Source organism: Diachasma alloeum, unplaced genomic scaffold (assembly GCF_001412515.2).
Source record: "Diachasma alloeum isolate Michigan unplaced genomic scaffold, Dall2.0 Dall_scaffold_00313, whole genome shotgun sequence".
Taxonomy (NCBI): Eukaryota; Metazoa; Arthropoda; class Insecta; order Hymenoptera; family Braconidae; genus Diachasma; species Diachasma alloeum.
This window is the reverse complement of record NW_021680452.1, coordinates 1,640,220-1,662,932: the sequence shown is the minus strand read 5'-3', so window position 1 is coordinate 1,662,932 and position 22,713 is coordinate 1,640,220. Positions and strand designations below refer to the sequence as shown.

Below are 22,713 nucleotides of genomic sequence, written 5' to 3'. Positions count from 1 at the left end.
CTAATGACGTCATAAGGCCGGTGGAACGCTGGACCAATCACAGGATGGCTCTCGCCAACTAAACCCAATCTTCACGGGTGCCTTATCCAATGGATGACGGCAACTCCCCTCTCTCCTCAGATTCGACCAATCGAGCGCTACCCAGCATTACTTCTGCCACTTTGTGACGTCATGACCGAAATAATAGGTTTCGAAAGCCTCTAACTTTCAATCAATAATTAAAAAATTTCTGGGCAATATTTCTTCATAATTCTTTTCGTTTGACTATCTATGGGTTATTTAGAATGGGCGAATAAGGAAATTAGGCGAAACTGAGCTCCATGCGAGTTCCACATTCTAATTTTAGTCGAATACAGCGCGGTATTCGGGGTTACGTGACACTTATCACAAAAATGTGAGAAGAAACAAAACTGTCAAAAGAAGAGCAAACAATTGATAGGCGACTGTGAAATTATCAGTTTGATAATTGACCCATAGGCCGGTGAGTTATCAAAATAAAACTGATGTAAAGATATCACGTGACCCGGAATACTGCACTCTGATTTGTCGAAATCAGAATTAAAGAAATTCAGAAATTCTACTGGTCAGTTTTCGATGAATATCTCGGAATCTAAGGCAGCTAGAAAAATTTTTAGTGAAACCTTTTTTGTAGCTCTCAATTCGCTCTACAAAAAAGGTAATTACGAAAATTTCGTAATCTCCATTAGATTCGAAGATATTCCTCGAAAACTCACCTACACAGCTCGACATTTTTTGAAATTTCTCGAAGATATTATAGTAAATCGCATGAGAGTGACATTGAATCGGATTTAGGAAAAAAATTGTATGAAATCAATTATCAGACTAATTTTCCATTGCTTCAGGATTTCCTCATAATTTTAATATAATTACTGAAATAAAAAAAAACTCACTGAAATAATATTTTGTGTGTATCTCTAGTTGAAAAATTCATCACTTGAACCTTAAAATTTTCAGCAATTACAATCTCGACATCAGTGGAGGGGATGCTGCATCAATAATGGTAAATCCAAATTCAGTAATGCCACATATCACAACGAGATCTCCAACGCCCAACGAAACCCAAACATCATCAATGATAAAAGCATCATCAGCCACAACGACTGCATCATCGAGACGGAATTTCCTCATATCAACGAAGAATAACGCCAAGAAACAGAAGATTGAGATTGAGCATCATGAAGTAGCCAATGACAAGTACGAGAATGACATAACTGAAACTGAGGACGAGGAGGATTGTGATGAGGATGAGGTGGACGAGGACGAGGAAGACGAGGAGGAGGAGGAGGAGGAGGGTGATGATGACGAAGTCGAGGAAGGCGAAGAGGGTGAAGAAGTGGAGGAGGTTGAGGACTCGGAGGAGGAGCATGAGAGTAAAATTAACATTGGCACAATGAGAATAAAGTGTAAACCTCAGCAACAACTCATGAACATAAACTCAGGAATGATGAAGACTTTGTCACCGCAGAGTGTTGGTAAATCACCGACAACTCAAAAAGTTAATTCTTTCTCGCACATTAGAGTTGGTAATTTTAAACTCGTTCACAGTCCTACCAGCCAGACACCCCATCACGTCAGAAAACAGATATATAATAATAATACACATCATGTTACAACTGGTGCTGTATCATCGCCACCAACATCGAAAAAGGAATTTGACCCGTTGGACTATGAGGATAAACATATATATCCAAAGCCAGCATACTCTTATTCTTGTCTTATCGCAATGGCCCTTAAGAACAGTCAAACTGGATCACTACCAGTCTCCGAAATTTATAATTTCATGTGGTGAGTGATAATATTACATTTAATCTTTTTTGACACTGCTGCTACGTTCACCTCGTATCGAAAAGTGCCTTTTCGTTTGCTCGTAAACGAAAAGTTTTTTTGTTTACTAGTTAACGAAAAAAGGCACAGTTCGCCACTCGCTGAACGTAACATCACTGTCAAAAACTATTGTTCGACACATGTGAGACAGGAATTTTCAGCTCGTGTGATTGGCAGCCCTCGGCTTCGCCTCGGGTCGTCAACTTCACACTCGTGAAAATTCTGTCTCACTCGTATCGAAATATACTATTTCACTATTCAATTCTGTAGCGAAGTGGTAAACTAGGATAAGTGCAAAAATGGAACTTTTTCAGGAGAGTTAAAAAATTTGACTACCTTACAGAGAATTTTCTATTCAAGCAATGGAAATTTTTTTTTCTTAATTGCACTTATCCTAGTTCACCACTTCATCGTAGGGAAATCTTAGGGGAGAGTGGGGTAAAATGAACGCTTTTGACTTTGATATTCATAACTCAGAAACAGATTTACCAATTTAGATTAGTCTGGGCTGATCACAAAGGGGAAGAATTGTTATTTCCATAGAAAAATAATTTATTTCATCAAGAATTCAACATGTTATTGTCATGAATTTAAAATTTTATGCTAATAAGCATTTGAAAAAAGCCAAGGGTTCATTCTACTTTACCCTCCTTTACTTAAGATAATTTGAGATGTTCGTTTCTCTGGGAAATCATGAAATGCTCTAGAAAGTCATAGAATGCCTCAGATCGTCTATAAACCTCCAGTTTTTCAAGTTTTGTAAAAAACTTGATGTTTATTCAAGAATAGATAGTGTAAAGTCTTCAGGAAAAAAATAACAACTAGTAACTTAAATTAACGCTGATACGAGTGATTTTGTTGTCATCGCAAAACATTCTGAAATTTTCTAAAGATTTTGCAAAACTTCTGCATTAACGCCAGAGTTTTCAAGCCCCTTTTATCATTGACATGAAAAAAATTGGACTGCGAAACATTTTAATACACAAAACTGCTAAACCATAAGAATATTCCTTCTAAACTTATCAAAACCAAAACCCAGAAATAAATTCCTCAATTAAGCTATTTACAAAGGGGGAAAAACGTGAAATAGTAATGAGTTATGAACACCCAAAAAAAAATTAAATATTTATTTTCCCCTGTTTATCTACGTAAATCAATAATCCCCTAATTCCCAAAATGAGAAAATACCACAGATGGAAGTAAAATTTTAGTCCACTGTGTACCCCCTAAAAATCCCACCACACAGTGAACTCCTGCCATTTTGTTGAGGGGTTCCCCTCATTCCCCATCTGTCCGCAAACACCAGGTGTGCGTCCCTAAGTTGGGGCACACTCGGTCACAGTGTTGTACAGTCCCAACAGTAACATTATGCAATGACCCTCATTCCCCTAATATCGAGCATGCCGACTCGTTTCTTCACCTAAAAAGAAATTGATTGAATTTCCATGACTGACTAATGTTTCTTCTATTCCAGCGAGCATTTCCCCTACTTCAAGACGGCCCCCAACGGCTGGAAGAACTCAGTGAGACATAATTTGTCCCTGAACAAGTGTTTCGAGAAAATAGAGAAGCCCGCTGGCAACGGTAATCAGAGGAAAGGCTGCCTGTGGGCCATAAATCCAGCAAAAGTAGCTAAAATGGACGAGGAAGTGCAGAAGTGGTCGAGGAAGGATCCATTGGCGATAAAAAAAGCCATGATATATCCAGATCACCTGGAGTTGCTAGAACGTGGTGAAATGAAGTACGCAGGGAATGGTGAGGATCTCTCGGAGGAGACTGAGAGCTCTGGTGACGAGACAGCCGAGGAGAATGTTGTCTACAGTGAGCCTGCCCTTGGCCATGTTGCTGCCAACTCAGTCACCGACAGTTACGACGAAAGCAGTCAGGACTGTGACGTTGATATCACTGAGCATCTCTACGATGATCTCGACATTGAGGAGAATAAAGAGGCACTGCACATGCAACTCAACATATCTAAACAAAAGTCATTCGAGTATGAACTCAGTCCCAGTACAATGAAGAGACAAAAAACCGTAACTGGTATTCAGGGAAATTATGTCTATCAATCAGTAACACCGTCACGCAGGAAAACTCCCCTTCTCGTTAGAACTGCACCACCAAATGGTGCTTTTCTCAAAATAGAGTAAATTGTTTATTCTTTATTCTCCTCGTCCTCTCTAACTCGATATATAAAGATCTCACTGGGATATGGAGAAGTTTATGCATCTGAAGTGACAAAATAACTGAATCACAGTTGATGGTACTAATGCATAAACGAGAATTCTCTGAAAATTCCCACCCCTCGCCCCTCCCCCCATAATTTTTAATGATTGAATTATAAATTAATATTTTTGTACGTACTCAGGCTGTGTAAAGAAAATGCAAAAATTCATCTTTCTTTCTACTTCAATTCGTGTAACTATACATTATACATAGATCAGCTGTCGATTTTTTATAACATCTTTGTCATAAAAATAACTAAAACGTATGGTTAATGGAAGGTATGTCAATACGAAGTTTTATACGCGTTTCATCGAGCCAATTGGTAATTTGCCTGTTCCAAACATAATGCATTAAATACAAGTGTTACATTTTCTCAGGAAATATCATCCCAATCAGAGTTTATTTGAGTTTGTGTCAATTACACTTGTATTCCTATTCAACGTGGAGAGATACAGAGAGGGCGATGAGCTTCTAACAAGTTCGATAATTGTAAAAAATTGTGAGAAAAAAAAAAGCAGAAAAAAAATAACACAGTTCTTCCTCGTAAACAATTAAACTGAGTCGGTTTCAGTTGTATATTCATCAAGTTCACTTAAAACTTATTGTATGATTAGTCTCGGCTGTCAACATAGATTTATACATTCATGTATCACTTGAATCCCTCAGTAGAGTCATCAATCCATGCAAAAGAATCCGCTATTCACTTGAAAAAATTACGTAACTCAGTGAGAGTGTGTGAAAATCACGAAAATGTTGTAATTTTGCAAAGCAGCGAAGAAAATTTGTAATCATTATTAAGTATTTGGACAGCCCCAAATGGCCAGACTGATGTATTATAAAGTTCTTTATACATACCTTATATATAAAAACCTATATACACTGAGTATATAAACTTGATCGATAAATGTAAATGATTTTTGCAATTGTATACCTGAAAACAATAATTGCTAGGTTTTTTTTTCTTTTCGCAGATTACGTAATTAGTACAAATAATACTGCATAACAGTCTATTGAATCTGAACTGTACAGGATCAATAAATGACAATGAGAGAAAATAAAAACAATCATTTCAATAGAGTTAATGTTAAGTTGTGAGGATTGATCTGCGATCGTTGAATGTGTCTATGATTATGGGATGAAACTGGATGAAGAGAGGTGAAATATTGATAACCCCGTTGACGACGTTGAGTGTCTAATTTATGTCTTTGAGGTAGTGAAGGAGATGGCGAATCTAAAGGAATAGATTCTTTCTAGGGCAGCAATACTTTTCATCAGTGGGATTTTTTACTTAAAAGAGGAAAATGGTATTTATAGGCACTGCAGTATTGCCCCCCAGAGATGGCAATGATTACTGATATTGGGTCATAAACGAGTATTGTATTACTTTGTCAAGAGCAGTATTTCAAGCTCTCCGTGGATTGTCTCGTTAACAATCACCATAATGTATTATTAATCGTAAGTTTGTACAGTAATTGTATATACTTGATAAAAAGGTAGAGCAATGGAACTATTTCGGTACCATTAGTTAGTTTGTAAAATTTTTTCATTTATTTCGTAAAAAAAATAACAAAAAAATAGAAAAAAAAACATACCAGGAGAATGGCATTTAATAGCGGTTAATTGGTGAATTGAGGTCTCCCTTAACTGCGTTTTGCTACGTGTATGTCTCATTAATAATAAATATCTCTTTGTAATTTGTCACAAAAGTTTTGTTTTTTATTGATGCTGATGGGTGCTTTTGTTGGGTGAATCGATATTGGAGTTTAGGCGTGGAGTATTTCATTCGTAGGGTGAACAGGCCAATTGCTGGACGGTTAAGGAGAATTCGAGTTTCGTGGTAAAATCTAAAATAAAAGAATCACAAATGGGGATAGGAGAGCTTCCATATCTTCAAGAATGGTTTAATTACCAGAACAAAATTATTTGAAGTGAAGATTAGTTGAATGCAGTTCGAAACCCGCAATTTTTGGACGACTGCACCATTTTTTATTTATTTATTGAATTTTGATCAATAGAAGAAAAAAACTGATTACATGATTGTACACGAGTAATATTCTTGAAAGGTAATATAACCAGTAGAATTTTCATTTTATTTGTGGAATATTCAATGCAAGTTGAAATTGTCCAGAAATTGACCCGTTTACCTTATTCTGTCTTTCTGGTATTTTCCTTCGTTGAATATAATACGACTGGAAATAGTGGGCCAATAAATGGGAATGATGGCTTCCAGACTTTCAAGAGTGTTTTAATTACCAGAAAAAAGAATATTTGAAGTGAAAATGACAAAACAAAAAATAATTAAATTAAGAAGGAGTTGAATGCAACCGAAACCGCCAATTTCTGGACGACAGGGTCATAATGTTTTTTATTTACTGAATTTTGATCAGTAGAAAAAATAACTGGTCACGTGATTATACACGAGTAATATTATTCACGGGTGAAATAATCAGTAGAATTTTCATTTTATTTATGGAATATTCAATGCAAGTTGAAATCGTCCAGAAATTGACCCGTTTACCCTATTCTGTCTTTCTGGTATTTTCCTTCGTTGAATATAATACGACTGGAAATAGTGGGCCAATAAATGGGGATATGATGGCTTCCAGACTTTCAAGAGTGTTTTAATTACCAGAAAAAAGAATATTTGAAGGGAAAATGACAAAACAAAAAATAATTAAATTAAGAAGGAGTTGAATGCAGTCAAAACCCCCAATTTCTGGACGACAGGGTCATATGTTTTTTATTTACTGAATTTTGATCAGTAGAAAAAATAGCTGGTCACGTGATTATACACGAGTAATATTATTCACGGGTGGAATAATCAGTAGAATTTTCATTTTATTTATGGAATATTCAATGCAAGTTGAAATCGTCCAGAAATTGACCCGTTTACCCTATTCTGTCTTTCTGGTATTTTCCTTCATTGAATATAATACGGGAAATGGTATTAGTTTAGTTGAATATAATACGGGAAATAGTGGGCCAATAAATGGGGATATGATGGCTTCCACACCTTCAAGAGTGTCTTAATTAGCAGAAAACATTATTTGAAGTGAAAATAAAACAAAAAATAAATTGAGAAGGAGTTGAATGAAGTCGAATCCCCCAATTTCTGGACGACTGGGCTATATTTTTTTTTTATTTATTGAATTTTGATCAATAGAAAACATAATTGATCACATGATTATACACCATAAATATTATCGAAAGGTGGAATAATCAGTGGAATTTTCATTTTATTTATGGAATATTCAATGCAAGTTGAAATCGTCCAGAAATTTACCTGTTTACCCAATTCTGTCTTTCTGGTATTTTCCTTTGTTGAGTATTATACGACTGGAAATAGTGGGCCAGAGGGATATTTTGGAGACTGCTCGGCATAAATATTGCATGTATTATTGTTATCACGCGTACGGTGCTCACTCAATTCTTCCGGCCTTGAAATTACTTCACAGAGCAAATAATAGTGTTGTGTACAGAATAATTTGTAGTGTTTTGTACGCTTGGGTGTATTGTCGTCTATTCTCTTGAAACCCTTTCTACGAATATTTTGGGTTTATTCAGGGCAATAAAAATAGTATTTTTAATCCATTGAACGATGGAATAGGATAACAAAATTGTGATTTTTCGGTTCGTCTCAATGTTTGTGTGGGGAGTTTATTTAGTCAGCGTGTTAACACGTGTGAGAAATATGAGAATAAAGGATATGGATGGAGGGGGAATTTTCAGGAGGGTTCGGATGGGAAAGTTCTGCTGTTGATTAAGGACATCCAAATGCTTTATACTCTGTTTAGTGCAGACTAATAGCACAATACCACAGACGAAAAATTTCGTAGATAAACCTAGCGATTCGATGAAACATTTTCATTCTTAGATTTCTATTGAAAATTCTATTAGTTTTCGACAGTTTCTTTGGAAGAATTTCACAGCTTTACTTGGCGTTTTTTTAGTAGAAAATTTCCAATAAAATGTATTTTAGTGAAAAAATCAGTAGAATTTTATCTTTCTATGCAACTTTTTCTATTGAGAGATTTTCTCTAGAAATTCATCGGCATGAATTTTTGAAGTTTTTTCTACGTAGAAAATATAATAATTGACTTTTTGCAATGGAAAAGAGAATAAAAATTGAGTGCTCCATTTTTATTCGCTTCTTAAAAAAAGTCAAATTGAAAAATTTGGAAAATTTGAGCCGAGGAATTTCTATAAAAAATCTCCATAGAATAGTTGGACAGGAAAATCAAAATATATTGATTTTTTCTACAGAATATGTTCCATTGAACATTTCTATTGAGAAATGCGTAGATGACCTTCGGAATTTTTCAATAGAATTTTCTCGCGAATTCGCTGGGTTCTCCCTTGGAATTTTTCCGCACGTGACATTCTGCGATTTTCAATCATAAAATTTGTCCATTAATCTGAGGGTCAGTCAAATAACATTTTGGGTAAAATTAGAAGTTTTCAAAATATTTCCTCATGAATAAATCATCAAAATCGTTTAAATCTTCAGAGACCTTTTCTTGTTTTTAAAGAATGGAATTGTTTTCTGGAAAAGTTCTGGATATGAACAAATTAGTTACGATTTCAAAGAAATGGTTTTTAGGGTTCAAAACCGTTTTTTTACATTGATAAAAAATAGTACATTAGAGGAGAAGGCTAGTATGCACATTCGTTGAAAACGAAATTTATGCTCGAGTGGTCTATAATATTTTATATCACTTCCGCACTGAGAAAAAAAATATTTTCGCCAAATATTAATTTACTTGTGAGAAGTATTCATTTTTAACAAATCGTATTTCTTCGATCGAATTACTCCCAGGCGAGCTCAATTAGGTTTCAATTATGACAATCATGTCGCTCTAGAGGATGACTATGTCGAACATGACCTTGAAATTCTCTAACGATTTTTCATTTTTTCAAAATTTCTTATTGTCTACAACAGGGAAGAATTTCAATTAATTTTTTAATGTTTATAATTATTGAGAGAGTTCATTCAAGGCTTTGAACCACCATGATCATCTTCTAGAGCAACATAATTGTCATAATTGAAACCTAATGAGAATTGCCTGGGAACTACTCGACTGGAGAAATATGATATTGAAAAAATAAATACTTCTCTCAATAAAATGGATATTTGGCAAATATAATTTGTTTTCGCAGTCTGTAATAAGCTCTATTTATTGTACAGAGTCATATAAAGTTCGTAATAATTAACAATTACATTTTTTAATTATTTAACAAATCTTTCTCCAAAAGTAAAATTTCTAATTTCTTGTTTTTCGATTTAAAAAAAATTCCTTAAAAGTAAATTCCCTTTTCTGTGAAGTTTAAATAATAAAATCATTGCAAAATGTTCTGGTTTCGAATGGGGCTTTAATGGAAACTTTGATGTTCAACGGCAAATGAAGAAAAGGATTTCAACGAAAAAAAAAATGCTCGAATCAATCATAAAATGCAATCATGAAATAAAAAAGACATTATAGAAGATATGAAGAAGTCTTGAATAATTCCTAAGAAAATATCTCCAAGCCCAATCAATCCATGACCCCAATCATCATTTACTCATGCAAAGACATCTTCATTTGAAAAGAGAACCTCGGAATTGTTTCCATTAGTTATGGTAAAACGAAATCTACAAGTTAAAAATTGAATTGTAAAATAATAAAAATTCTTCCATGACCGTTCTATGAAACCATATCTATAAGCTTCATAAATCGTCATAAACGTAATTATCATGTCATACCAATCAGTTGGAAATTTCTTCAACATTCAAAACGATCATTAGATCGAGTGACCAATGTATCAATCAAACGCATAATGACCCTTTCCAGTGAAAATCTGAATAAAAAAACTAAAAAACCTGAAATTAAAAATTTTCACACGACTCTTCTGAAATATTCTGCAAGTTTCATCAACTGATGACCCCACTAATTATTCACTCATTCAATTACCCGAGGATGGAACATTTGAAATTAGATCGCAGTTCTCCCAGTAATCAATTTTGAACCAATCTCAAATTGAAAAATTTAATCATAAAATAGAAGTCTTGAATTCCTAGTAGAAGTCTTGAATTCCTAACAAACTATCTCCAAGCCCAATCAATCCATGACCTCGATCATCATCTACTCACGCGAAGATGTCTTTATTTGAAAACAGAACATCGTGATTATGGTAAAACCTCATTGTAATGGTAAAACACATTTTGTGAAGGACAAAAATTCAATAATAAAATAATAAAAATTCTCCATTGACTATTCCATAAAATAATATCTATAAGCTTCATAACTATTTCTCCATCATTTCAAACAGATCCAGTGACTATTATAATAATAATCAAACGTATAATGAACCCCTTCAATAGAAAACTGAATAAAAAAAAAAACACTAAACCCTGAAATTGAAAATTTTCCCACGATTCTTCTGAAATCATCTCAAAGTTTCATAAACCCATGACCCTAATAATGATTTACTTATGCAATTACCTGAAGATGCAACATTTGAAACCAGAATCCACTTCTCCTACTAATCAATTTCAAATTGAAAAATTCAATTATAAAATAGAAATCTTGAATATTCCCTAATAAAGTATCTTGAAGCTCCGTCAACCGATGACCTCAATCATCATCTATTCATGTGAAATGAAGATCTCTTCATTTGGAAGCAGAAACTTGATCGTAATGGTAAAACAAAATTCTTGAAGGAAAAAATTCAATAATAAAGTAGTAAAAATTCTCCCATGATTATTCAATAAAACAATATAGATAAGCTTCATAACTATTTCTTCATCATTTCAAACAGATCCAGTGCCTATTATAACAATCAAACGTACAATGAACCCCTCCAGTGGAAAACTGAATTTAAAAAATTAAAAAAAAAACACTAAACCCAGAAATTGAAAATTTTCCCACGACTCTTCTGAAATAGTCTCCAAGTTTCATGAACTCATGCCCTCAATAATGATTTACAATACAAATTCTGTCATGACTATTCCTTAAAACAATATCTATAAACTTCATAAATCATTATAAACTTGATCATCATTTAATACTAATCAACCGTATAGTGAACTCCAATGGAAAAATTGATTAAAAAAAGGAAAGAAAATTAAACCCTGAAATTGAAAATTTTCCCATGACTCTTCTGAAATAATCTCCAAGTTTCAGAAACCCATGACCCCAATAATAATTTACTCATTTAATTACCCGAAGATGCAACATTTGGAACCAGAAACCAGTTCTCCCACTAATCACTTTCAAACCAATCTCAAACTAAAAAATTCAATAACAAAATAATAAAAATTCTGTCATGACTATTCCATAAAACAATATAATACATATAAGTTTCATAAATCATTACAAACTTAATCGTCATTTAATACTAATCAGTTGACTATTTCTTCACCATTCGAAACAGATCCAGTAACTATTCTAACAATCAAACGTACAATGAACCCCTCCCGTGAAAAACTGAATAAAAATTTTTTAAAAAAACACTAAACGATGAAACCGAAAATTTTCCCACGACTCTTCTGAAATATTCTGTAAGTTTCATCAACTGATGACCTTAATAATTATTAAGTCATTCAATTACCCGAAGGTGCAAGATTTGAAACCAGAACGCAGTTCTCCCACTAATCACTTTCAAACCAATCTCAACCTAAAAAATTCAATAACAAAATAATAAAAATTCTGTCATAACTATTCCATAAAACAATAGGGGAGGATGGGGTAAAATGGACACTTTGGACTTTTTTAAAATTATTCATAACTCAGAAACAAATTTATCAATTGAGCTCAGTGTAGGCTCATTACAAAGGGAAAGAAATGTTCTTTTCATCGAAACAAAAATTATTGAATTTCATCAACATTTCAAGCTGTCATTTACATTTTAAAAAAAGTCAAAAGTGTCCATTTTACCCCAACTTCCCCTACATATAAGTTTCATAAATCATTACAAACTTAATCGTCATTTAATACTAATCAGTTGCGACTATTTCTTCACCATTCGAAACAGATCCAGTAACTATTCTAACAATCAAACGTACAATGAACCCCTCCCGTGAAAAACTGAATAAAAAAATTTAAAAAAAACACTAAACGATGAAACCGAAAATTTTCCCACGACTCTTCTGAGATATTCTGTAAGTTCCATCAACTGATGACCCCAATAATTATTTACTCATTCAATTACGCTAAGATGCAACATTCAAAACCCGACCCCAGTCTCCCACTCACCCCAACGTCCACCCAATCTAAAACCCAAAACCCCAGTCATAAACCAAAAACCCGGCATATTCCTCCAAAAACCATCTCCTCCCCGAACAAATCAATGAACCCACTAATTTCCCCTTCAATTAGTTGAAGATGTCTCTTGATTCAAAGCCGTGAAAATCTTAGATGACGCTTTGAAAAATAACAAGCGCCTCTAACGGCAACAATAACACACTATCCAGTAGGTGATTGGCAACGGGCTCGTATCGTCCGAGTAACTCACAAGTGATTGTAAAAAATGGCATCCGCGACGACGTCGCACAATGAGGTTTCACAGCAATTTTCCGTCAACAAACTTATCCGAGTTGGTTATTATGAATTGGACAAAACTATTGGAAAGGGTAATTTTGCTGTTGTCAAAATGGCCACCCATGTCGTTACAAAATCCAAGGTACGAATGGTCATACAATTTTTCATCATTTTTTCTCACCCGTGCACTACGATTCCAACACCACTTACACCACTCACACCGTACAATTGACAAAAAAACAGAACACCAGATTGTTTCTTGTATTGTTACTCACAGCTGTTTATCCCTGGAGAGCCCTCATTATCGTCTAAACTCTCATTGTTCCTCTTTATGATTGATCGACAAACGACTGTCATGTCGTTCTCGGTGCTATTAACCGCTGGAATATAAAAAAAAGTGACGAAGAAACAAGTCATTCTCTCCCCATTCCTCCCATCCAATGAATCACTCCATCAATTAAAATCCCATAACACTGGTTGAACCGAAAATCCCCCGACTGTCATGTGGTTCAATACTTTTATCGTTATCATCGCTCTATTAATCTGGAGATACGGTAATTACCGGAAGTCAGAGATGATTCTAACACGATAGTTTGCCTACATCGTATCACTAGATAAAATAGAGCCAGTGAGCCATTACAACAGACCTTTTCATTCTGAGAGTCAGTTGATGTTCGACCACTTTCCCATGTTAATTCCCCTAGGAATTTCGAAAACTTTTACCGAATTTACACACCAATCATCATTTTTGAGGGCTCAAATCTGTATCACCTTGAATGTTAATATTTATCAGACTTTCATTATTTTTTTGAAGATTTTCCAGTTCGATGAACGGAATTAATAATAAAAACAAAAATGAAAAGGTTTACTGGTGAATTCACCTTCCTGTTCACCGTCTGAGTCACATTTTTTAATGCCCCCAAAAGACATTTCGATAATGACCCCAGAACAATGGGGCCATTGAAATCACTGGAGCTTGTGCACATCACGTGCGTGAACATTTCGATGTAATGAATATTTCACGTGATATTTCAGGTTGCTATCAAGATAATAGACAAGACAAAACTTAGTGAGGAGAATTTAGCTAAAATATTTCGTGAAGTGCACATAATGAAGAGACTGCGGCATCCCCACATTATTCGGCTTTATCAAGTAATGGAGACTGAAAAAATGATTTATTTGGTAACTGAGTATGCACCTGGTGGTGAGATATTTGATCATCTCGTGCGTAATGGGAGAATGTCAGAGTCTGAAGCGAGAAGAATATTCAAACAGATTGTACAGGCTGTTCACTATCTCCACCAGAATCGAGTCGTTCATCGAGATCTTAAGGTTGAAATTATTCGTTATTTATTTACCTCGAGGAATTATCACACGACAACTCGGTTTATTCGTTCAATTAACACATTAATATTTTCTCTATTTGCTTGACTTCAGGCTGAGAATCTACTCCTTGATGCTGACAATAATATTAAACTCGCTGATTTTGGATTCAGTAATGAATATACACCGGGTGTGCCTTTGAGCACTTGGTGTGGTTCACCACCTTACGCAGCACCCGAAATATTCGAGGGTAAACATTATGACGGCCCAAGAACTGATGTGTGGAGTTTGGGTGTTGTATTATATGTATTAGTGTGCGGTGCATTGCCATTCGATGGACCCACGATGCAGTTGTTGAGGGCTGTTGTTATCTCCGGAAAATTTAGGATACCATTTTTCATGTCTGCCGAGTGTGAGAAATTGATTAGGCATATGCTGGTGGTTGAGCCCGAGAGGAGACTCAGTATTATACAGATTTTGACGCATCCTTGGATGGGTGGCGACGGACTCGCTGAGCCGGAACCTGGAGGGTTAGTATTTTTATTTTATTTTTAAAATTCATTCTACTTGTGCAACTCGAGAATCAAGTAAACATTTAATCTTGTCCCTTTTGCCAACGTTTCGAAGGGTCAATTCACTCATCACGGGCAATCTATCTGTTTTCATTTACATGAATTAAAAACAAAACAAGTGGACAATTGTGTTTTTGTTATAAATGAGTCTAGTTATTGTTGCTAATAAATTAGCAATTTGCTGCCGAATGGGTTTTCTAATAGAGGAGAGTGGACAATTTAAGCAAAAAAATTTTTTTTATTCAGGCTCGGGTGGATTATCTTTTGAACGTTTGCTGGATTGTTTTTTCGTCTTGAAAATGTAAAATAAATCACAATTTCCATTGGAGTTTAAATTACGCAGGAGTCCCTAAAAATTATAATTGCACAATAATAAAAAGTAGAAAAAAAAAAAATGAAAATTTTCAAAGAGCGTTTTTAATAAAGATTAAGAAATAAGTCCGATAGAGAGGAAATAGTGAATTGATAATTTATCATGGTAACTAAAGATCTGACAGCCATTGACTACTGTGACAAATGACGACCTAACATCCATTAGATACATCAAATTATTAATTTGCAATTTCCCCCCTATTGGGGTTATTTCCCAATATTATTAAAAAACGTTCTTTGAAAATGTTCAGCTTTTTTTCAACTTTTTTTTTACTGTACAATCATAATTTTTGGAGACTCCAGGGCTATGTAAAACTGAATAGCAATTGGAGATCATTTCAGATTATGAAAATAAAAAAAACAACCAATTTCACGTTCGAAAGATAATCCACCCAAGCCTTAATTTCTTTATTTCAAAATGAAAATATTGGGATTTAACGAAAATCCCAAATCGTTCTACTTTGCCTCGCTCTCCCCTAGCTGAATTTCCCTGTGAAAATGTCGTTATCTCCACTAGATCCCGACATTTGCCAGGAAACCTAATCTGAAAATTGATCATAATTTTTGGAGACTCCAGGGCTATGGAAAACTGAATAATAATTGGAGATCATTTCAGATTGAAAGATAATCCACCCGGGTCTTAACTTTTTATTATTGGGAGTACTAATGAGAATAATAATTTTCTATTCGGTAGAAAAGAAGACCTAGTCATCGCTGAGTCTATGTTCTCTCCTCATTCGAAACTCTCGAAGGTTTTTCATATATTTCTTATATTGAGACGACAATATTAATAATTTTAACTAATTATTTCCACAGTTCTCTTCTCAAGTAATATGAAATATTTAATCTATAATTCAATTGATTAGATTAGGGCAATTACACTTTTCTTTTTTCATTCGATTGAAATTCAGCATCACATTTTTCTTTTTCCCCCTCTGCGTCTCCCCCTGGGCCTTCCTCTAGACTTTGGATTTTGATGTTTCATTTTATTTTCAATTAATCCATCGACAAAATCTTGTCTCATCAAAACTTCTCAATAATTTTCCATTCTACTGAATAAAAAATTATTATTCTCATCAGTACTCCCAATAATAAAAAAAATGGATAAAAAAAATTTCACCCTCCCCTACAGTAATCAAATATATCTCTAAAAATATATTTTTTTTCGGTTGGGTTTCCTCTAGGTGTAGTCCGGAAACAATTCACCCCCAGCCCATAAATCAAATGGTAATAGAGAATATGTTGAGACTGCCTGGCCTGGATGCAGACACTCTATTAAAATCCATACAAGGGAACGCGTTTGATCACGTATCAGCGATTTATCATTTGCTCGCTGACCGTCTGGAATTCACAATGCAGAGTTTACCGAGTATGCAGACATTGCCAGGGGACTACATGGCAGACGGTGCCCACCAGCTGGAGAAATTCGGTGAGACTGAGGCGGAGTGTGAATCCGAGCGCATTGGGCTCAATCTACCCCCTGGGACACCTTACCACGCCACTAGGAGGCACACTGTGGGACCTGGTGACACAGCCCATCAGCCATCCTCACCCTATCCTTACGCCTGCAATTATGCGCCTGGTGGCTATCCACCTCTTGGCCTCCTGCCAATGATGCAGTGCAATGTCGACCCACATATGCTACCACAGACTAATTTACCACTGAATCTTCCTCTGGTGCAAAATCAACCGCCTCAGAATTTCCAGATCAAGGACCAGCATTTGTTGAAACCACCACCGGTCATGGGAGCCAGTAAGTTTTGTCAATTGAAGAGTAAAACAAGACAATTTCACATAAAATTATGGTTTCGAACATTTTTTTCCGTAAAAGGGTAACTGTTTTCGGGAATTATATTCGGCAAAATGGAAAAGTGAACAGCAACAACAATGAAAATACAAAAACCTGACGAAGTATGAAGTCACTGCACAATATTTCGAATGCACAAAGCGTTCATTCTTAACTGCATGAATTTATTTACTCAAAAAAGAAGGAAGAAACCATGAAAATGCCATTGTCGTACTACCAGAATAAATAAATAAATGTGCGAAGGAAAAAATAACTTGGCACCCAATGCAACGAAAATAAGTAGACATAAATGGCCATTGACATCGGGTTTTTTTTATCATTCGTTGGTTGTTACTGTTGATTTTTACGTCTGACCAAAAGTAAAGGCCGAAAACAGTGAACACTTTACGAGACAATTTCACTTCAGAATAGATTAGTTTTTGACAAATATCACGAAATGTAAGGACAGATGTCACGTTTTTTTGAGATTTTTTTAGGGGAGGGAAGTGAAAGCTAAAATAAAGGTGATCGTAAAAGTTTTTGTATCTTTAGTGGATTTAGAGATATTTATCAAGAAATCTTTGCGAAGTTAGTTTCACTGATCTCATCAAGGTTGTTTCACTATCCCATCAAAAATAGTGATAAAAATATTTAAAAAATATGGATTGTGTAGATTTGATGCTAAAAAAAAATTCAATAAAAGCTCCAAACTGTTTCGTTTACGTGAAAATTGAAAAACGAAATAAGATGTTTTTGCAAAATATAAAACAAAATTCTAGCTCCGTCAAAAATAGCGACAAAAATTCGAAACTTGGCTCAGAAAACAGGAAAAAGTATAGAATTGTTTTGATAGGAAAAACACATTCGGAGTTTGGTTTTTGTAATTGAATTATTCCGAAAAAATGTCAAGGAAAGAGTGGGCTTGGAAATTATCAAATCTAAAATAGATTGTAATGCTGAAATAGCCTTAATTTTGCTGAGAGATTTTTTTAGTGTCGAACGAAATCAATTACAGAAAAGGCCTTCATAAACGTCGCTATCTCTAGTAGATCCATAGATATTTATCAATAAATCACTTCAATGTTACGTCGACGTGTCTAGTCAATTCAATTTGAATCAGAATCTTAAAATCTTAGAGAGATATGGAAATTTCCATGGCTTCTCGAAACGTTGACATCTCTCGTTAATACGATTTGAATGAGTTTTTGGAAAATATCTTCGGATTTGAGACAATTTTCATCGATATCTTGTAGAGATAAGAAATAGCTCCCCTACAAATTTCTGATAAATTTCAAGATCTTCCTTAAAAACTCACTCGAAATGTAAATTTCACTACACCTTAAGATGTCTTTTGTAAAGACCTAAAGATCTCTGTAAAAATTACTCTACATTTGATATATTCGACCACATTTCTCGAAAACTAACTAAAAAATTAAATTCAATCATCTAATTTAATTCCTAAACTAATCCGTAAAGACTCAATCTGAGACTAAAATTATAATTTTCCAACAGCGAGCAGTTTCGGAAGAAGAGCCTCGGATGGTGGAGCAAACCTCCACGTATTCTATCAACAGCAGCATGGAAATGGGACAGGAAACGGTGAAGAGAGTGGCTGGAGTCAGCCAGGCAGCAGAGAACACTTGCAATCTGTATAAAACACTCAGACAAATTAGACCTCGTTCTCCTTTATTTTTTTCGATTATAGAATTAAATCCCAATTGGATTGTTTACAGGGTGGAAGCCCCACGTTGGGTCAGTGCTCTCAAACTCTGAGTGTAAGTACAGGCAGCCCAGATAGCAGTGGTGGTGGAAGTAGTGCAAGTTCAACCAGTGGTAGCGACAGAAGACGACGAAGTGGTCTCACAGCTGTTATGCAACGGCCAGGTAATAATTTCTCTCAATTATTAGTATCATGATACACATGCAAAACACGCAATTGTTGTTTGTCTTCCCTTGTATCGATCCACATTGTATCCATTGAATTACGACAAACATGAGAAATGTAGACTTGTTGACGCTGCACCCTCACGATCATTTGTTCATGCATACGTAATTGACACGTTGATTAAACCCTACTACACACGGAAAATGAAGATTCTTAATTTATGAATGAAGGTTCTTGGTCAGAGCTGGGGAGATCATTAATTGGATCGCTTATTGAAATATTTATGAATATTTGTTATTCTGGACTCGTCTAATGGGGAAAATACATTAGCATCTGAATGGTTTCGTTCAGAAAAATAGTCTTTGAAATAGTTTGATCGAAATAAATACTGATTTAAGATTAATTGAGAGGAAGTGATGGAGAGTTGAAGAGTTTTGTAATAATATTCAAGATGTAACAGATGAACTAGATTCCTTCATTGAAATAGTCAAGTAAAATGGGCAGTGCCCTTTCAATTTTCATTCTAGAGGAAAGAAATATCGAATATCTGGCTCATTTCCGTTGAACAGGCAAGAATTAATGAATAGGATTTGGTAATTCCAAATGATCCAAATGATAAATCAGTAATAATTATTTCGAAAAGTCTGATCTTCGAAATACTATTTTCATTCAAGGCCCGGGTGTACTATCTTTCGAACGTTATCTCGATGTTTTTTTTAATCTTTCGTCATCTGAAATTGTCAATTGAGTCCTGCATCATGCAGAAGTTCTGAAAAATTATGAATGAATAATAAAAAAAAAGTAGAAGAAATTCTTAATTTTTTCAAAGAGCATTTTTAATTTATATTCAGAATAAGTTCAATAACAAGAAATTGAAAAATGTATCTGATTTACGGTGACAAATGGCGGTCTGTCACCCAATATCATGCAGGGGGAAGACTGATTTCGTAAATCTTTTCCCACACTGCACAGAGACGTTTATTACGGAAAAGGCTCTTTAAAAAAAGTTGTAATATTTTGGAGAATTTTTTAATCACACTTATCACATAAAAATGGCAGATGACTACATACCACTGTTTTGAAAATTGAGATACCTAGCTGTCACTTCCCATGAGGAGTTATTGTTTTGTTATCCACCATGGAAAATGACAGCTAATAGATAATTTGCCACAGCGAATCAGATATTTGTAGTTTCCACTTTTTTCAACTCATTCTGGATCTCAATTAAAAACGCTCTTTGAAAAAGTTCAGAATTTTTTCTAATTTTTTTAATCATTCTATCATAATTTTTGGGAATTTTTACATGATCTACCACTCAATTGACAATTTTGGATTACGAAAGATTAAAAAAATCCAGATAACATGCGAAAGATAGTACACCCGGGCCTTAATTCTTCACTACAAAAATGCTTTTTCATGTGTCAGTGTAAGATTATGCAAAAAATCTGAATTTGAGCCCCAAGAGTCTTAAGTTGTGAGTTTTAGTCGTCAATTTGAGTTTTAGAGCCTCAACTTAGGATTTTCGAGTTTCAACATGAGACCTCTAAGTGTTAACTTGAGATCCTGTCCCAAAATTAATTCAATTAAGGCCCGGGTGGGCTATCTTTCGATCGTTATCTCGATTGCTTTCCATCCACACAATGTAAAATATATCACAATTTACGTTGGATTTTACATCACGGAGGAGTCCCTACAAATTATGATTGTACAATCAAAAAAGTAGAAAAAAACAGAGCATTTTCAAAGAGTGTTTTTATTAAAGATTAAGAAATAATTCCGATAGAGAGGAACTAGTGAGTGGATAATTTATCATGGTAACTAACGATCTGACAACCATTGACTACTGTGACAAATGCGACCTAACACCCATTAGATACATCAAATGATTAATTTGTAATTTCCTCCCCATTGGTTTTATTTCCCAATATTATTCAAAAACGCTCTCCGAAAATGTTCAGCTTTTTTTCGACATTGTTTGATTGTACAATCATAATTTTTGGAGACTCCAGAACTATGTAAAACTGAATAGCAATTGGAGATCATTTCAGATTATCAAAATAAAAAAACAACCAAGATCACGTTCGAAAGATAATTCACCCGGGCCTCAATTTAATTAATTTCTCGTTTGAGATCATGACTCTAAATTTGTTCGGCTGGTCGTTATAAAATATTCCCGACTCTGATTTTAGATTCATTCGTGACTGAAGAATTTTTTTTTTTCGTAATACCACTTTTTTATTTGTTGTTACCATAACTGTGTGTTCATTTGTTTTCTGTTTTTTGTTTTGGTTTTCCTTTTATTATTTTCAAAAATATCTGCATGGTTTGTTGTATCCGGCTGCACTTGTACCATGCCTCGTTGGTGTAAACACAATGCATGTAGTAATAAATCCGGAACTGGTCATGGAGGTGGAAGCTAGGATGAATAGGGCATATCTACCATCGAGACTGCTGCCTTGTCATTTAAGGGCCGCTGGGCTTCCTCATCTCAAGAAAACCTCACTATATCCTGTTGGAGCTGGTAAATGTTGTTTAGCACCAATTAGTTTTGATGTTCCTTCGAGTCGAAATAGTTTCATTAAGCTGTGTTCAATGAGTTCGGTAAATAGATCATACGACGTGAGAGTATTTCTGATGAATAATGCGAAGAAATATCATGAGTGGACTAACGATTTTACAGCAGGCAGCAGAGATTCTTATAAAGAACCTACTACTCACGTTGCAGCGGAACGATATTCACCGGTGCGGAGAGCGTCGGAGGGGTCCTGTCCACCTGGACCGGGGATTCAGGCCATTCAGCAGGAGTATCAGCAGCTCCAGAGACTTGCCTCGCCTTCACACAGTCCAGCTAGTATTCCGGGGTCTCCGGTTCATGAACGAGGGGTGGCAGCCATTACTCAGGGTAAATCAATTCAATTCAATTTCAATTTATTGCTGCTTAATAGGTACAACCTTGTTTGAGCGTTACATATGCATAGTTTCAATAGTAAAAGTACAATACATAAAAAGAAATGTAATAAATAACAGGCGTGTAATGAGAATATCCTTAAATAATCGGTGGGGGGAACGGTCCATCGGAACTAGTTAGAAATATAATAAAATGTCGCTGAAGCAAATACATATGAGAGTGTAGAAAGCTTGAAATTGGTAATACTCAGGGTAAATCATTCGCAGTCCTGTGTATTTTGCGATTTTATGAGAAAAAAAGTTGGAAAAAATCATTTATTTATAGTTTAAGGCCATTTCCCGCTGCGTCTTATGTATTATTAAATTTTCTTAATTCCATGTCCGAATAATCAATCTTGATTCAATTTATCATAAGAATAAGAGAAATAACTTTCTCGATCAGATAACAAAATGCAATATTTTCAAACAACTTGAGCTTTGGGGATGAACATCCTAAATCAAATCAATGTGTATTGCAGTGGTGAAACCTCGTCATCAGTTTTTGTTCGATAACTTTCTCGAAATTCGAAAGAGGTAGAGGAGAACGGGGCAAAGTGGAACGTTTTGTGATCTTCTCTAATGGCCAATGGTCTCTAATAGCCCGGATGGATTATCTTTCGAACGTTATTTCGATTGCTTTTCCATCTTCGTAATGTAAAATATATCACAATTGACATTGGATTTTACATCACGCAGGAGTCCGTAAAAATTATGATTGTACAATAAAAAAAAGTAGAAAAAAACTGAACATTTTCAAAGAGCGTTTTTAATAAAGATTAAGAAATAAGTCTGATAGAGAGCAAATAGTGAATGGCTAATTTATCATGGTAACTAACGATCTGACAGCCATTGACTACTGTGACAAATGACGACCTAATAGCCATTAGATACATCAAATTATTAATTTGCTATTTCCTCCCTATTGGGTTTATTTTCCAATATTATTCAAAAACGCGCTTTGAAAATGTTCTGCTTTTTTTCAACTTTTTTTTGATTGTCCAATCATCATTTTTGGGGACTTCAGGGCTATGTAAAACTGAATAGCAATTGGAGATCATTTCAGATTATGAAAATAAAAAAACAACCAAGTTCACGTTCGAAAGATAATCCACCCAGGCCTTAATTTCTTTACTTCAAAATGAAAATATTGGGATTTAAAGAAAATCCCAAATCGTTCTGCTTTGCCTGGCCCTCCCCTAGCTGAATTTCCCTGTGAAAATGTCGTTATCTCCATTAGATCCCGAC

The 22,713-nt window shown here is 34.9% G+C and overlaps 2 protein-coding genes across 6 annotated transcripts in view; both read left to right on the top strand.

Moving 5' to 3' along the window:
- LOC107039930 overlaps positions 1 to 5,764 on the top strand; it is a 44,496-nt gene extending 38,732 nt beyond the window's left edge. The window contains exons 3-4 of the mRNA XM_015259792.1: positions 976 to 1,806; positions 3,320 to 5,764. Coding sequence (XP_015115278.1) covers positions 976 to 1,806; positions 3,320 to 3,992 — 1,504 coding nt within the window. The 3' untranslated portion in view covers positions 3,993 to 5,764. The remainder of the gene's footprint in view (positions 1 to 975; positions 1,807 to 3,319) is intronic.
- A 6,770-nt stretch (positions 5,765 to 12,534) lies between these two features.
- LOC107039925 (serine/threonine-protein kinase SIK3) overlaps positions 12,535 to 22,713 on the top strand; it is a 14,117-nt gene continuing 3,938 nt past the window's right edge. For 2 of the 5 annotated variants that reach the window (XM_015259781.2, XM_015259785.1), the window contains exons 1-8: positions 12,535 to 12,726; positions 13,620 to 13,916; positions 14,022 to 14,437; positions 16,036 to 16,604; positions 18,150 to 18,286; positions 18,371 to 18,521; positions 20,906 to 21,043; positions 21,203 to 21,424. In XM_015259781.2, the coding sequence (XP_015115267.1) occupies positions 12,574 to 12,726; positions 13,620 to 13,916; positions 14,022 to 14,437; positions 16,036 to 16,604; positions 18,150 to 18,286; positions 18,371 to 18,521; positions 20,906 to 21,043; positions 21,203 to 21,424 (2,083 nt within the window). In that variant the 5' untranslated portion in view covers positions 12,535 to 12,573. The remainder of the gene's footprint in view (positions 12,727 to 13,619; positions 13,917 to 14,021; positions 14,438 to 16,035; positions 16,605 to 18,149; positions 18,287 to 18,370; positions 18,522 to 20,905; positions 21,044 to 21,202; positions 21,425 to 22,713) is intronic. The other 3 variants (XM_015259782.2, XM_015259784.2, XM_015259783.2) reach the window with 3 other exon arrangements.